Here is a 17,290-nt window from a genome sequence, read left to right as displayed (position 1 = left end):
TTGAAGCACAAATCTTTGGGCAAAATAAACCACACATCACAAAAATGATGCAAGGAATTATTTATTTACTGATCTATGGTCACAACAACAGAGACATATCACAAACAGTTGAATTCATCCTGAGAACACATGATGAGGTGACACAGATCACCAGGAGGCTTCCTACTTGGGGGCGGACCTACAATTATTATTTACTTTTTGGCCAACCAATCAATTATTCAGAAAATGAAGGGGCAACATATTCTTCAAGGTCTGCTTGGGCACGGTTACTCTTTTGCCAATATGGTGATTTGTTCATGAGGTACTTTTAAAAATGTTCATGTCCACATTGTACATGTTGCCTCATGATAATTATTATGAGCAGCAAACGTATGCACTCTCTTAGAGTGCTTGATCAAGATAGTTTAGGGAATACAGGGGTATTATTTTATCAGTGATACAGACATAAAAACACATACAAATGTATTATTAAAATGATTTCACTATCACCACTGGATAACACACAGGCATGTTGTCAGTGCAGGCAAGTCCTTCTTCTATTCATCCATGAGTTAGCGTTATTGCAGTGGTGCGGGACTGATGAAGGAGGAAGAGCAGAAAAAGGAAGATGGAGGTGTTGCGTCTGTGGAGAAGAGATTCAGTCACATTCAGTTTGAAGAAATGTATATTCATTAAGTAAATTGTGACATCTTATAACAGCAGAGTGTCAAGTCAAAGTTTTCAGATCTTGAGCAAAATAATGTTTTATTGTGACCAGCAGAGGGAATCATTATACCTTGTGAGGGCTACAAGCCTCAAACGAACACACATCGTAAAGGTTATGATTTTGTTTACATTACACAGACACATTGATTAAAACAGCTTTATTTTTGCTAGATTGAGTGCACGCAATCTTGTTTAAAATATCTATTGTGATTTGTGTTGTGTGTAATCCTATTGTCAGTGTCTTACAGCTCACCTTGCTCCTGGCAAAAGGCTGAGCTGATGGAAACCACCTGCCTTTATACTGTAGATGTGTCAGCTAATTGGACTACACCATTCCTCTCAAACCCTGAGGGGTGTTTGAAGAGGCCACTCCATTTAAGCCACCCCTTTTTAGAGCCTCTTTTCCCTGCATGCAATAATGGACTGACCAGTAGTGCTATAAATTCCTGCAGTGTGGAGATGAGGGGGGGTATGTGAGTTGCTCTTAGACAGAAGAGCACACAGGATGTCACCCATTTTTGTGACGTTCTGCTTATGCGTTTACATGCTAGATTGTGTCTGTTGATATCTACACCTTTTTGTTTAAACCTAATTGATTTTATTACCCATCTTAAAACTGTACATATATTGGGTCAATAAAATTAGTATTTTTGCACCTCAACCTGCACTCCTGTTTTTTCTGTACCCTGGTCCTTCACATACCTGAACATGTATAATATACTTAATTATTATGTCTTACTGTAAGAAATATCAATATCAGAGTTTTCTTTCTGTTCTCGTTTCATGTCGTGCCTGTGTTGCTTTAATATTGATGTTTTCATAAAAGGTCATCTTTTAGCTTGTTTTATTGTCACTTATATTGTGAAGTTTAAAAGCTGGTCTCAAAGACGCAAGCTCACTGGCTTCACATAACTTTATGCTTGCGTCTTTAGTCAACCACTATAGCAGTTGCTGCTATGTACAGCTTCCACTACAGGTGAGGCGTAATATATTTCTGTATAATTGTCGTATTTTTACTTACCATATCTAGTCCACGCTTCTCTTTCCTCTGTATATCACTGCAGAACAACAGGTTGAAATGACATTAGAGAAAAATAAAAATAATTTTACTTCTCAAGTTAAATAATTGTTTGGGTGGTTTCGGTGGAACTTAAAATAGAGTTATAAATATATTTTTGCATATTATAACACTCACCTGTACCAAGGTTGCTGCCTGCGCAAGAGACTGAGAGGGCAGGGGGAAAAAAAGGTTGAAATTCTGTCAAAATGCTGTCAATCACATTACTGCTGTTGTGCTCCCGAATACAGAAAGACATAAAATCACTAGTGCTAAAACTCTTCCGTTAAGAGCATAAACAGAGGGTTAACTTTTAATATAACAAACAAAAGGACACATTAGCTCTAAACTAAATTCCTATATTATTTATCATCATAAACAACAGAGAGATGTCACAATCTTACCTGAGTAGATCCTCTGGGCGCAGAAGAGGACTTTGCTGCCCTCTGGTGAGAGCGGAGCCACCACCACAGTGTAGACATCCCCACACTGGATGTTGGGAACATCACAGCTGCTCTCCCAGGGGGAGGCGGTGCAGGTGTAGTTGTTCCTGCTGCTCACCAGCTCTGTGACATAGCTGTGGGTGCTGCCAGCACCGCGCCAGTGCACCCGCAGAGAGCTGTGGGCCATCCCATAGAGCCGGACGCCTGATGGACAGCAGGCACCTGAGGGAGTGAGAGAGACATGAAGTGAGGTTTCTGCAGTGGCTTTAATGTCTGAAAGATAACCAGCCCTTTCAAAGAGAGCATGATAATTATTTTTATTTTTTTCGGAACATATATTTCACCGATCTGTCAAATGTTAATCAAGAAATGGCTTTGAATTTAAAGTGTATTTTGTTGTTTTACAAAAAGGGTATGCACTCTACTGTTTTGTGTGGGTGTCAGAGCGCCATCTATTGGGCCACGAAGATAATGCTAAATGGTTAGATTAATAGAAGTAGGCTTACATTAGTCAGTAATTTACAAAACTATTTATAGTTTTTTTATAGCAGCTACATTTTTTAAACATTTAGTTATGTTTTTACTTTGGAGGCTTGTCCTCAGATTTTTTTTTAATCTTAAAAAGAACTACAAAAATGTGAGAACCCCTTTTGTACAAATAAATATAAAAAGCATTTCAAATCCAATTTTATTGAAAATGATTAACAAATTCCTACTTTTATATAGATACATACCATAAACAATCGTCTTTGATATGTATTGCTTCTTTTTTTATAATAAAAGTGTCATGTCAGTGCTTTCTGGAAGATACACTACAGTTGCAATGTATTTTCTTTTCATTGGAAGAAAACCCAATCACTCACTGGACGAGAAGCCCTCATAGGAGCAGTTTGACCGGCGCCCGCTGTGGCTGATCGCCTCCATGGTGACGGTGTAGTTGGTCCCACAGGTGATGCATCCCATGAGGCAGTGGGAGTCCATGGTGTGGCAGCGGGCGTGACCACGCGTTGATGTTAGGGAAGTGATGAATGTATGCACCCCTTTAGCGGGAGACCATGACACATTGCTCATTGCCTGAGTCACCTGATCCACCGTCAGATCCACCGGGCAGCACGGTCCTGTAGAAGAGGATGATAAATGTGGTGTTGAGGAGTGGAACACAAAACTACCATCTGTATCAAAATCAGAATCCCTATATTCGTCCCACAGAGGGGACATTTACATTCGTTACAGCAGAAAAGAGCAAAAGACAGCTTGATATTAACTAAGAAATCCGTTTTTATTAGCCTACAAATATATCTGTGTTCGTATTCCATGCTGAGGAACCCTGAAGGTGTTCTTGAGGCTGTAGGTGGCGCTACACATCACTAGCATGCTATTATATTGTTGTTTTTAAGTCCTTCCCGTGCTTTATAATAAAATGGTTCAATCACAACTTTTGACCACTCACCTGTTTCCAACAATTCAGAGTAGCTGGGTAAACTCAAGCCTGCGGGGCTGGTTGCTATGACGCTGACTTCAAAGTTAGAGCCACAAGGAAGGTCAGTGATGTCGCAGCTGTTTCCGTCTGTGTTGCAGGCGCGTGTGCCGTCATCTCCCGACGCTGTCACGGTGTAATTAGCAAGCCTGTTGTTTGGAGTCCAGCTGACACTGAAGCAGGAGGAGTTTCTCTGAGTCAACATCAGATTCATCGGCATGCATGGAGCTGACGGGTGGAGGAAAAGAGGAATTAAGAGCATGATCAAACCTTTGAGACTACTCCACATACAGTACATGAGGAATGGCTGTAGGCCTATGTGTAGTTTTAAAAGATACTGTATAGCTCTCTGATGACCAGTCTAGTTAATAATATTAGATATCAAGCATTTGAAGTCATTCAAAACTTTTTTTTTAAACTACTGCAAAACTTTACGACTTCAAAATGTAACTGGATATTTGCTGGATACATGTGGGCACACGTTTCCTACCTGTGATTTGTGTGTGAGCTTTGCATGCCCGGTTGCATCCGCTGATGTCGTTGCAGGGTGTCACCACCACGCTGTAGGAACTGTCGCAGCTGAGGTCAGAGAGGGCGCACACCGGAGCCGTGTCGTTACACAGGATGACCTCTGAACTGTCTGCAGCTCGAGTCTGGTACAGCTCTGCCCCCCGAGAGACCGTCCACGTGATCTCAAACGTGTCAGTGCTCACGGCGGAGATGGATACACCCTCTGGACAACAGGGCACTGAAAGACACACAGGGGGTGTGATACACAGAAAATCATGAATTCAAATATGTCCCCTCAGTGGCTACTTACAGGTGGTGTAGTTGAGAACCTGTCCTTCAGGACTGCTGCCAGCCTGGTTGAAGGCCATCACAGACATCAGGTATGTGTGGCCACATGTGCAGTTGTAGGTGCAGCTCCTGCTGGTGGTGTTGCAGCTCTCCTCTGCACCGTCTCCACTCTTGATGAAGGCTGTGTAGCTGTTGACGTGAGTCACCGTGTCCCAGGTCAGCATGCAGCTTCCTTCTGTCGACTCCACAACAGCCAGAGACTGTGTGGGGCAGGGGACTGACGGACAGGACAGCAGGGAGTTTAGTCATATTTTAATGACAGAGGGTTTCAGAGCAAACTAGTGCTGCCATCATTTTTTTATCCATATCTAGCACTAATGTGTTAATGTTAGAATTCTACGTATAACATAATGTTTTTCTCATCATAACTCTTGTAGCGAAGTGTATGTTCAAAGTATCTGTTTTATGTCATTGTATATTAGATTTAATCTATTAAATTCATGAGAAAATTAAGAATTCTTCTGAAGGGAAGAAAAAGCTGTTTATGTTTGAAGAGAATGTGAAGATTGAATCATCTTATAGCTGTCTCGTAAACAGATCATAAATATGCAAAGACAAATAGATTTCTAGTCAACTTTCAAAGTAAACCATTTTGATAATCCATTAATGGAAGGATCAGAGGTTCAAATTGATCCTGTAGTCACATTTATGGCATCGAAGTGTAAGGAACTTTGGATAAAAGTGATGCTAAATAAGATGTAATGAACTAAATAACTTCCAACCAACACTTATACAGTATCTTGTGATTAATCCAATACTCCTTGCATTATTATGGCTTGCTCATTATATGTCTACGGTGCCCTATTACAAACAGATAGTTCACAAGTGTGATCGGAAATAAATGTAGTCTAATACTCACAGGTGATGAACACCACGGGGCCGGATTGGTCGCTGGGCCCGGCCTCGTCGGAGGTGCTGACCCGGACGGTGTGTACCTCTCCGCAGCCCACTGGAGACAGGGTGCAGGAGCTGGATGTGGAGTTACAGGTGAGGTTCTGGTCGCTCATCACATGGTACTGGAGGGACCCAAAGACCCCCTCATCCCGTTCCCAGGACACTGAGATACCGGCCAAACCGTTATTCATCACCATGGAGACATTGGCAATAGATGGCACAGCAGGTCCTGTGAAAACATGCCCAATGATGCATTAAATAAAAGTACACATAAAAACACACTAATAAGAGGAGTAGTATAGTTAGAGTAATAGTTTCTAAATTACTCTTACCAGTAATGTTTCGTGAGGAAAATGTTATTACTAATAAGACTGTATTCATCAGATGGTTGCCGTTCTTAGATATAGATTTCACAGCCTGAGGTTGAAAATATTTTATATAGTTCAAACCAACACAGAGACCCACTATTTCAGCATCAAATGACTGTTTACATGTCAACACTTGTTTAGTTATTGGAACATGGCTTTATAACTAGTTCTATTTGTACAGTTTTTGTATTCTTGTGATGGCATAAGTCTTTGTGGACAAATAAGACACCCCAGAGAAGACCAGTGCTACCTATGTGTCTTTTTGAACTACCACTAGGAGTCGCCCAAGTTCAAATGTAGAACTTTTTCTTGTATGGAGTAGTTGCCTTTATGAAACAAAGGGTTTTAATACCATTTCAAAACAACTTCAGTCATGTTTTATGTAGCTTATAGACTCTATAGAGGCTACATCTCATGATAATCATTTGAAGATATATGTTTTTACACACTAAAAAAAGTTCTGTGACTGTGGCAAGTTTATTTAAAATGTCAAGCCTAGTTAATATTTTCTCTTATCACTACACGTATAATATTTCTTACATGATCAAAAAGAAAGACACATGGACTCTATATACTTATAGGAGCAATCATGGGTATTTCCCACACACAGAAAAGAGTCTCGGTGCACGCTTACTTGTCATCTGGTCGATGTACAGACTGTCCTCTCCCTGGCGGCCCTCGGGGTCCCAGGCGAAACCCTTTATGACGTAGACTGAGCCCATATCCAGGCCGGAGACGATCCAATTGGTGTTGGAAGTGTTGTGCGTGATGATGGTGGTGTTCCAGGCAAACTTGTACAGAGACAGGCTGTACTGGACAGCGTTGGCAACAGGAGCCCAGGACACAGTGATGCTGTTGTTGCTGGGAGAGGAGGCGGAGAGCTGAGGAGGGGGCAACACTGTGGAGGGGACAAAGTTTAACATTATGAAGCGATTAGGGCGACTGTACTTTGAGTAAATATGTTTCTCTTGACTTTGATTGTTACTTAGTAATTTAAGATGTATGCTTTTGAAGCCAAGTCTTAAGGGAATAAATATCTTGAGTCATGTTTCTGGTATGTTTTACAGCAGTCCTAGTCAAGCCCTTGCTTTTTTTGTGAATCAAATTTTTGTATTTTCAGTAGTCACAGATCCAAGCAGTGATGTCAGAATGTGGGCTGCACCCAAGTATCAGCCACTTCACAGACTTGTACCTACTTAAAAAAAAAAGAAAAAGAAAAAGTTTTCATGTTGTTTCTGAATAAGTGAGCAATCAATCTTGAATTTAGATGTAAAAAAGTTGTTTTTAGTTTCAAACATGTGAGTGGAAAGCTTCCGTTATAATTTCAAAAAATGGTGGATGTATAAATAAATCCACCTATAGTGTAGTTATTCTCAATCTTACATTTACAGAAACCTACATTCAAGGAAGCAAAATCAGAGGTGAATAATGGCAAACGGCGAACAAAAACGATGACTGCCTGCAGCATGTTATTTTTTACTCAGATTTTTGGATCAGATAGTCCCCTTGGGATGGAGTAGAGAGGTGCCAGCCATGTTCTCACGATCAGGTCCTCCTATTGTGTTCAACATAGAAGGGTCAGGTATACTTACCGTCTTTACTGGAAAGACCCCAAGCCATTGAGCGGTAAGAAAAACCCTGGATTCTTTTTGCACAAAAACTGAAGATAATGTGTGTATAAATTCCATGACAGGACTGTATACTCTGCTAAGAGACAATTAAGGAGATCAAGTGACTTCTACAGGGTATGGAGACTGAGAAGAACAGCGCATATTGTTTCTTACTGAATATGTGACTCATTGCTATAATCCAGCCCTTGGGGGTTAATTGTTTACCCACTGAATACATTTGAGGTTTTGTTTCTCAATCTTGAATTATGGACACAAATGCTACAACAGTACCTGTCTTTGCAGTCACAGAGGAAGATGGCTGGCTCTGGCCTCCACTGTTCACAGACATGATGCCGAGTGAGTACTCTGTGTACGGGTCGAGGGACTCAATCTCAGCGGGGGAGGAGGACACGATGTTTTCTCTGATGAAGCGGTTGGGATTCTGCAATCGTATGATGTAAGATGTCGCCCCGGTCTTCAAGCTGAAAGACACGATAAAAGTCTTGCTGTCCTTCGACTTCACTGTCAGGAGGGGATCCATCACCTCAGGAGCTAAAAGATTCACAAGAAATACAGTTTGACGAGATACTACACCTTCTCAGCGGTAGTTGGCAATGCAAGCCATCTTTTTACCACCAGATTTCAGGGCAAACAATTTATTTTGTGTCCGCAACAGTACGTCAATTTGAATGCTGAATGTAATAAAAATAAAACTATTTGCTTAAAGAAAGGCTTATTTAAATCATGAGGCACTAACAGTGACTCTTCTGTGCTCCTCATCAAAAGTACCATTTAAGTGTTTAAAATGTTGTACACGTTACATTAGTTATTCAGAAAACAAATGTTTAAAAAACATTCTGACTGTAATGTGTATACAGTATATACATATATACACACATACACTATATAGACAAAAGTATTGGGCCACCTACAGGAGCTTTTATGACATCCCATTCCAAATTCTTGGGCATTAATATGAAGTTGGTTCCCCCTTTGCAGCTATATTAATGTCTGGAAAGGCTTTCTACAAGATTTTGGGGAATCTCCGTTCTAGTTCATCCCAAAGGTGTTCAAGTCAGGGCTCTGTGTGGGCCAGTCAAATTCTTCCACACCAAACTCATCCAACCAGGCCTTTATGGACCATGCTTTGTGCACTGGCACAGTCATGCTGGAACAGAAAAGGGCCTTCCCCAAACTGTTTCCACAAAGTTGGAACCATAGAATTGTCCAAAATGACTTGGTAAGATGAAGCATTAAGAATCCCCAGAAAAACAACCAGCATTATCCCTCAAACTTTACAGTTGGCACAATGCAGTCCGGCAGGTAACGTCCTCCTGGCATTCGCCAAACCCAGACTCGTCCATCAGACTGCCTGATAGAGAAGCGTGTTTCGTCACTCCACAGAACACGTTTCCACTGCTCTGCATGGCAGCACTCCAGTGGCAGCACTCTGCAGTTATTGAGTCAGCAGAGCTTTGGCGACTTTTAAGCACTCGGCGACCCCGCTCTGTAACTTTACGTGGTCTTTACGTGAGTTGCTGTGGTTCCTAAACGCTTAGACTTTGCAATAATAACACTTACAGTTGATCGTGGAATATCTACGAAAGAAAACATTTCACGAACTGACTTGTTGCAACGGTGGAATATTACAGTACGTTCAAATTCAGTGAGCTCTTTAATAATAATAATAAATTACATTTATAAAGCGCTTTTCCTGGTGCTCAAAGTGCTTTAGAACGACCCATTCTTTCACAAATGTTTGTAAAGGCAGACTGCAGGGCTAGGTGCTTGATTTGATACACCTGTGGCAATGGAACTGAATGAAACACCTGTATTCAATGATTGAGGAGTGTCCCAATACTTTTGTATATACACACACGATATGTATATAATTAGTTTGCCCGAATATCAGAATAAAACCATAGGCCTACTGTACTAACTTAACTAAAAACACATGCACCAGAACGTTTTTTTTGTGTGATGAAACTAAACAAGAATAAAACACTCAGTTAAGTGCTTTAACATCACAAGGTTACCTCACCTGAGGAAGAATCGATAGTTCCAATGTTTAGTATCTCTTGAGCATTATCCAGAGCTGCAACTGTGAATGTATACATGATGTTTGGGGACAGAGAGTTGATGGTGCCCATCACTGTGTTTGGACCAAACAAGGCATAACCAACGGGGTTGCCTGGGGAGTTCTGGGGGGCGGCGATGACCTTGTATGAGCTGGCTCCGTAGACCCTGGTCCATCTGAGAATCGCGCTCTTCGATGTTGCAGAGAACACGGATACTTCGATATCTGATGAGAGAGCATCTTTAAAGTAGCCTACTTTTTTACACCCTGAGAAATTGATTCATTTACAGATACATATACCATCAATATTGTGTGCCCTTTCATTCTCATATGAAAATGATATTACCATCTGCAGTGTAGTTATGGTAAAATACATACCTTGTGCTGCAGCCTGCAAATGTAGATAAGAAAATAAAAACGGTTATGGCTTTATATGACATTCAAGTTCCTACTACTTGACTGTAACATTGTATCGTTCCTTTTTAAAAACAGGATTTCTGAGCCTGAAATGAAATAAGCAAAATGACTATAACACATTTTAGTCTGTTACTTTACCTGTGAGCATATGCTCAGCAAGACAAAAATCGCTGGCCACTTCATATTTTCTTGAAGTAAAATGACTTCTCTCCTCATACTATGCAGCTTCTGTTGGATTCAAATGCTTCTCTCTTCAAGGTTTCACCTTTTTCTAAACATACTGTGTCTGTGCTGGTCTAAATAGCTGCATTTGGTCCCTCCCACTGAAGCAATTGACCAGTCACAGTGAAGTAGCGTAATAGAGAGGCGAAGTCCCTCCCCTCCAGGGGACCTTATTTCGGAAAAATTATGTATTGAAGTCAATGGCGAGAGAAAGATTATCTTTCGATCCCGTTTGAATTGTGCCACAAATTACACATATGATGCTGTTCAATTTAAAAGATAATTTTGCAAGTAAAACAAATAAAAATGTGTTGTAAAACTGTGAAGTAACACATTTATTTGTGTGAAACGCTCAATGAACTATGGTCTCGCACACTTCACCAACACCAAGATGGCCGTCACGTTAGCACATTTCACCTCTTTCTTTCAGAAGGCGAAAAGTATTAAAAGAGGTGAAAATCACTACAAGTCTGAGCATGTTGAGAGCTGTACATACAAAAAAGGGGAGTTAGTCGGTTCCGTAAGAGCCAGCATGCGGGTCCGGCTTTACAAGGTTTCGGTGAGTAACACAAGTGTAATATGTAATGTTAATGACATCACTTACGCGACTCTGGGATTTGTAGTCTTTCTAGTTGACTAGTAGAAGGGCGGGACTTCGAGTGGTGCAGTGACGCATCCTAAAACCCGGAAGTAAGCTGCGCATGGGTTCCCTCTATGGATGTATAAGGTTCCCACCGGTTCCCTCCATGGATATATAATAAGGTTCCCTCGACAAAAATAAATGGGATTTCTCCATAGGATTTTGGAAAATAGTTCTAAATAAGGTCTGTGGAAAACGAACCTGTTAGATAAATGCACGTTTTGTTCAGCCGGATAATATCCACATGTCCCTATTTTTATAATTTTGTAATTATAAATCTATCGATTAGATTTATGATCTACTCGATAGATTTATGATTAGAAAATTATACAAGTGGCTACTGAAATCAATCTCGCTGCTGTCTGTGCAATTTACTCGGCGGACTTTTTTTTGCTTACTTTAACATAATCTTTCATGGTGGGGCTAAGCCATTACTTGGTATGGCTGTATACCCCAGCCATACCCTGGAGCCGCCACTGTATGGGTCTGAAAAAGGAATTGGACTTCCTCTACCTTAAGGCCTCAAAGCATTTCCATTCACATTGAGATGTAAAAAAATACTCTATAGGCTACTGTTGATGAGCTTTCATTGTAGAAAAGCTATTTCTGCCAGGAATGTAAAAAAGAAGAAATATTTGGAGTAAAGACAAATAACATTATGAGGTAGCGAGTAGGGATGTCCCGATTACCTTTTTGTGCTCCCGATCCGATCATTTGATTTTGACAATCTGCCGATACCGATTTTTCCCGATCCGATCTTTATGCAATGCATTAAAGGTGACATGTCATGCTTTTCCGGTTAGTACCCGTCCCCTTGTGTGTTATGAAGGTTTTTATGCATGTAAACGGTGTGCAGTCAAAACCCTCAAAGTACACCATGTAGGGAGTAAAACTCTAAAACAGAAAATACCTCCCCAAAACGCCTCGTTGGAGATACGTCACTGTTATATTAGGTCTTAAAGTTTTTGCATACATTAGGGCGTGGTCACTTTGATTGACAGATACATGCCTCACTGTCAGCTAACAGCAACTTGTCCAATCTGCTAGGCTACAACCATAGAGGCTACAACGTTTGTTACTGTACTTGATCCTTTAGCTGTATTCGTGGTGATCGTGCCTGTTAGGGAATATTGTTACAAATACCAGATAATTAAAATGTCGTGCTGTGCGCTTGAATGTACTAACAGATCTTCCAAGAAGTCTACTTTAAGCTTTTTTCGGTGAGTAAAATGATAATATTATACATGTTAACCCCGTTAGCAGGTGTTTGTGTGCTTGTTAGCTTAGCCTGTTATGTAGCTTATTAGCCAGCTAAGGACGTAACCCTTTATACATATATACAGTTTAGTTTATGATTCAGCCTTGGGTAAGACTTTTATACTATATGGCTATGACGCCCATAATGCTAAACGGGAGCAAATGTTAAAACGGGTGGGCCGCCGGAGTCCACGCCGCCGAAGCTAACGGGGCTGCAGGGTGCTAGCTCGCTAGCGCGTCCCGGCGGCTGTAGCTAGCACCCTGGGGCTCCGTTAGCTTCGGCCAGCGGTGGAGTCCGGCGTTATAACTGGAGATCAAGGAATGCATCGTAACGCGGACTTGGTTCGCCTGCAGCCCGCTGTATTATTAGCTAAATAAATGATGTTGAGCAAGGCTTATTAAGCTGAACACCGCCACAATTATTCTGCTATGTATCGGTACTTATTTTATTTTATTAACGTGTGAATGACAAGCATTAAGAATAATACCAAATAGCTAATTATCTTGCAGATTGTCTCGTTTGATTATGAATGTAACGTTTATATAGTGGAACTACACTGTTTTATCAAAACCAAAGTGCCACGCAGTGACTTGGTATGCATGTATTTCAGCAGGAAATGTGCAACCTAGATGACATTTACCAACACAGACTATATAGAAATATTTGTAAAAGTTGTTCATGCGTTACTAAGTGAATATGGCATTAACCCTCCTGTTGTCTTCGGGTCAAATCTGACCGATTTACTACTTTCATCAATCATGTTTTACATTCGATTGATATTGAGAGCATGTTAGCTTAGCTTCTTAGCCTGAGCTAGGACTCGAACGTCACGCTCGTTGGCTAGGGGTGGGCGGATCGATCCCAAAATATCGATACCTCCGATATTACGTTACGTTTCAAAATATCGATACTAGAGCCAATAGGATCGATACTGTTATACTTTTTTTCTCGTCTCCTCTACTCGTCAATTTCTTCAAAAAACTATGTGCAGACGAACACAAGTATATGCTCTTTTCTTCTCTCTCCACTGCTGTCCTCTTCTCCTCGAGGCTCCGTGCCTGAACGCCGATTATCAAGCTGACTGACAGCAGCCAGCAGGGCAGGACAGCAGCAGCCAGCGACTCGCGAGTGCAACACACACACGCGCATGATGGCTGAGAGAAAGAGCAGCGTTGTGTGGAGCAATTTCACAACTGGCCATTAAAACTTAGCGAACTGTGATGTGTGCAAGAAGACAGTTCGCTACTTTGGCCACTTTGTATTGTTATTTTTCATGTTTGCACTTTAAATTTGCAAAAGTAAAACGTGTATTTGTCTATAAAAACTGTCCTGTCTTTATTCATGAAAATGAATTCAGATTTAGTCTATTTATGATGATTTCAGCTAAAAAATCATGTCATGCAGCTCTCCCCTATATGAAAGTACATAAGACGCTTTTCATTAAAAAAAGTATCGGTATCGATATCGGTATCGGCGATACTGGCCCTGAAATACTTGGTATCGGATCGAATCTAGATTTTGTGGTATCGCCCACCCCTATCGTTGGCAGCAGGTCCCGCTCTGTCCCGCCTCGGCTCCGCCTCTTTGCCCTTATTTGGAGAAGGCGGGAGTTAGACTCTGACGACACCGCCGAGCCGTTAGTGGGGGGGGGGGGGGGGGGGAGAGCTGCAACCAGAGCCATATAATAGAAGAGTTACGACAACGGAAGTCCAAAAACGGTTATCGTCACGTGGTTCATGTAGACGAGGATCGTTCCCCGGAAGTTCATGGCGGGCAATGTGAATGCATTGATAACAGGAGATAGAACTACGATTTTTGATAATTATTAGTGAGGTTTTGATTTGCAATATTTTATACAACAAATCGATATGTGTATGTATTTACATCAATATGTTTTAAAAAATAAAATATAATTTGCTAATAATAAGTGATAATATTAGGATTAGTGTGAACAACTAGTTTACATGTTAGGCTAATAGTGCCTTGGTTAAAGAGCCTGTTGCTGTTTATTTATAGCTTTGAATTCTTTAAAACCAATATTATCTTCTTAAACTTGTATGGTAGTCAGGAGCATCACTTTCTAATGTTTATTGATATATTTAGAGGGAGGGGATCTAAAGTAATGCTTTAAAATTCAGATTAGATTAATGTCTACCATTTTCTTAAATTCATGGTAGTTTCAGTAATCCCATGGTAATTGAGGACACAAGTTATCTAAATGACTAATGTCATCTTTATGGCTTTCAGAAAGGACAGGAGACCGACAGGTGACTATCAAAGGACTAGCAGCAGCAGCATGATGATGATGTTAAATGTGTTGTTTTAGGAACATCCATTGCAAATACATGGAATTCAATAAACATTGAATAGCATATCATGCAGTTTGTCTGTGCCTTTTCCTCCGTGTTGTCCTGGTTTGCTGTGCTGCCTCCTAGTCGCCACCATGGTTTGCTGTGCTGCCTGGGGATGCTCAAATCGCTCCGAGAAAGGAGTACGAATGTACGGCTTCCCCACTGACACAGAGCGGAGGAAAAAATGGCTGGCTCAAGTCAGCAGGAGCAATTTCACGACCAACAGCAAAAACATATGTGAGGTAATTATATACAAACACTGCATTTGCACTTTTTCACAAAACGAAAACCACACCATTGGGAAAGCTTAATGTTTTGTTTAATACAAAAAAAACAGGGAAAGGCTTGAAAAACACAGAGTTGAGACTCAGGGTGCAGGGTGAGGGTCTCAGTGCAGGTATTCAGGCTCCATTGAATCCCCCTCTGGTTCTTGTGCTGAAAGAGGGATAAACAGACAGGAGAAAGGGTTATACACACCTATATAGCACACCTATTGGATGGGAAATTGCCTTGGGGAGATAAGGTGTGGTCTTTGTTCCCAACTGAAGTTATGGAACTTTATTATTTGTGAGTTTAACAAAGTATGACAAATGGCATCAGTAACAGATGTGATATGAATTTCTATAAAGTTGTCTCACATTCTTGGTCATATTTTATATACAGTATGTAATGAGTATAACATGTCCAGTAAGTATAAAGTGTTTCCTAATACTGTGTATTCAACCACTATGGAATATGTATGTGGGCAGACAAGATTCAGACACAGTTGTTCTGTGTGTGAAGTAACCTCAAGTCACTCCGCAGGCACATTTTGATGCAGACCAGTTTGTCAAGACAAAAAAGGGCAAGACTAGGCTGAGAGCAGAGGCTATACCCACCATCTTCGTGCATCGCCCTGTGGTCAAAAAGAGAAGGGCCCCTGCACCACGATTCACCCCGGGACCTGTATCTACAAAGCCCATAGCTCATGATCACAGCTATAGTGTGAAAGGTGACACATGTATAATAAGTATGAACTCTTAGGGAAGAAGGGATGAGGAGACTGAGAGAAAGGAAAGTGAGGGTGAAGAAAGAGAGGACATGGCTAGTGAGGAGAGAGAGGGAGGGCGGACACCACCCACTCAGCCAGCAGCCAGTCAGCATACGAGGGAACCAGCAGCCAGTCAGCATACGAGGGAACCAGCAGCCAGTCAAACAGATCTATTACAACAATTAAAGAGAAAATTAAAGAGCCAAGAAGGAATCACCAAAAAAGCAAAGGCTGCACTAAGAAAAATCAGGAAGGAAAATGCAGCTCTCAAGAAAACAATGAAAATTAGGGACAAGAAATATAAGAAAACGTTTTCAAAAGACCAACTGAAGGCATTAGGCAGACTCACCACAAAGGGGATGAAATTGAGCAATGAGACAATTAAGAAGGCTTTAAAAATTTGCTTTGCGAGCGGACCAATGGGTTACAAAACTCTGCAGGAATTGAAGATTCCCCTTCCAGGAATAAGGACACTGCAAAGAAGGATGCAATGTGTTAAGTTTGAGCCTGGTGTGTTGACAGAGGTCTTTGATTTCCTAAAATTGAAGGCAGATAGATTGACAGACCTTGAAAGGGAGTGTGTGTTGACCTTGGATGAAATGGCAATCACACCAAGTGTGGAGTTAGACATGATTACAGGCAAACTGTACGGTGATGTGACTTTACCAGGTCACACAGGGGTGGCAACACATGCTTGTGTGTTTATGTTGGCTGGAAACACAACACGGTGGAAGCAAGTAGTGGCATATCATTACACTGGCAATTCTACCAATGGAGCAGAGTACAGGCCAATCATTATTGATATAATACAGAGGGCAGCATCCATAGGACTACATGTGCTTGATGTCACCACCGACATGGGTAGCCCTAACCGAGCCATGTGGAAATCCTTTGGGGTGGACCAAAATAAAACATCGGTGCCACATCCAGCAAAACCAGACAGGCAGCTCTATTTCATGCATGATGTCCCACATCTGGTAAAAAATTTAAAAAGTGCCCTTGTCCGTGGGCAGGTCTTCATAATTCCTGAGGATGTTGTTAACAGAAAGAACCTCCCCTCTAACGAGGTTTCTGTGGTCCCCATTAAAGACTTATTGACCTTTCAGGAAGGGATGGCCTTAAAAATAGCTCCCCATCTTTCAGCTGCAGCCATCGAGCCAAGTCACTTTGATAAGATGAAGGTTGGTCTTGCTCTAAATGTGTTCAGTAAGGCTACAAGTGCTGGGCTGAAATACATGGTGCAGCAAGAAAACCGCCTTCTGTCATACCTGACGACAGTGTGGTTCCTGGAGCAGGTTGATCGTTGGTTTGATCTGATGTCATCTCGCCATCCAATTACAGCCCTGAGCAGGCTCAAGATGGAGGAGTACCAAAAGGCCATCACCTTCCTCCAGAACATCGTCCATCTATTTCGTGGGATAAAGATAGGTCAAAAGGGAGGTTGGAAGCCTGTTCAAACAGGGGTGATAATGGCAACAACATCAATTTTGGCCATACAAGAGGAGATGCTTACACAAGGACACAGGTTTGTGTTAACGTCAAGGTTCACACAAGACTGCCTTGAAAATACATTCAACTGTGTGAGGTCTAAAAATCCTGTCCCAACTCCAGTGGAATTCCATCATGCACTGAGAATCATATCTGTGGGGCAGTTCCTCACCACCATCAGCTCTGGGAGCTACCAGGAAGACCACAGTAGCTTTTTGGCAGACTTCCTGGACACAGGGGAGCCAAAAATCACTCCATCAGTCAGAGTGGAACAGCTGATGGCGGTGAACAGAGCAGCAGCACCTGACCTCACAAAAACTGAGAAATGTATTCTCTTCCATCTTGCAGGCTACATCGTCCACAAAATCATCAAGTTTGCCAGCATCTGTGAAAAA

General features: G+C 41.5%; 1 protein-coding gene and 1 long non-coding RNA gene across 2 annotated transcripts; both read right to left on the bottom strand.

The window, feature by feature from the left end:
* Positions 1–125: 125 nt before the first annotated feature.
* On the bottom strand, positions 126–8,579 carry LOC117542370 (fibronectin type III domain-containing protein 7-like). The gene is made up of 12 exons (XM_034209993.1): positions 8,525–8,579; positions 7,704–7,964; positions 6,437–6,700; positions 5,400–5,663; positions 4,503–4,757; positions 4,173–4,430; positions 3,656–3,910; positions 3,069–3,323; positions 2,167–2,427; positions 1,901–1,930; positions 1,727–1,763; positions 126–622 (listed from the first exon to the last, which is right to left on the bottom strand). Exons 1-11 carry the CDS (start codon positions 8,577–8,579, stop codon positions 1,732–1,734), a joined length of 2,190 nt encoding a protein of 729 aa, XP_034065884.1. The 3' UTR covers positions 126–622; positions 1,727–1,731.
* Positions 8,580–9,502: 923 nt separating this feature from the next.
* Positions 9,503–10,164, bottom strand: LOC117542375. Its single transcript, XR_004568427.1, has 3 exons — positions 10,045–10,164; positions 9,868–9,880; positions 9,503–9,714 (listed from the first exon to the last, which is right to left on the bottom strand). It is a non-coding gene; the product is annotated as an uncharacterized LOC117542375 (long non-coding RNA).
* Positions 10,165–17,290: the final 7,126 nt, after the last annotated feature.

Source organism: Gymnodraco acuticeps, unplaced genomic scaffold (genome assembly GCF_902827175.1).
Source record: "Gymnodraco acuticeps unplaced genomic scaffold, fGymAcu1.1, whole genome shotgun sequence".
NCBI classification, from domain to species: Eukaryota; Metazoa; Chordata; class Actinopteri; order Perciformes; family Bathydraconidae; genus Gymnodraco; species Gymnodraco acuticeps.
The sequence above is the reverse complement of the archived record's forward strand: the minus strand, read 5'-3'. Positions and strand labels throughout refer to the sequence as shown.

What these genes read in the sequence shown, in the direction of transcription:
- LOC117542370 (XM_034209993.1), bottom strand. Translation starts at nt 8,579, where the DNA reads ATGACTGTGCCAGTGCACAAAGCATGGTCCATAAAGGCCTGGTTGGAT. An exon ending in GGCCTGGTTGGATGAGTTTG is followed by an intron (nt 7,965 to 8,524) that starts GTGTGGAAGAAT and finishes TGAATCTTTTAG; the next exon opens with CTCCTGAGGTGATGGATCCC. An exon ending in CTCTGTGACTGCAAAGACAG is followed by an intron (nt 6,701 to 7,703) that starts GTACTGTTGTAG and finishes TCCCCTCCACAG; the next exon opens with TGTTGCCCCCTCCTCAGCTC.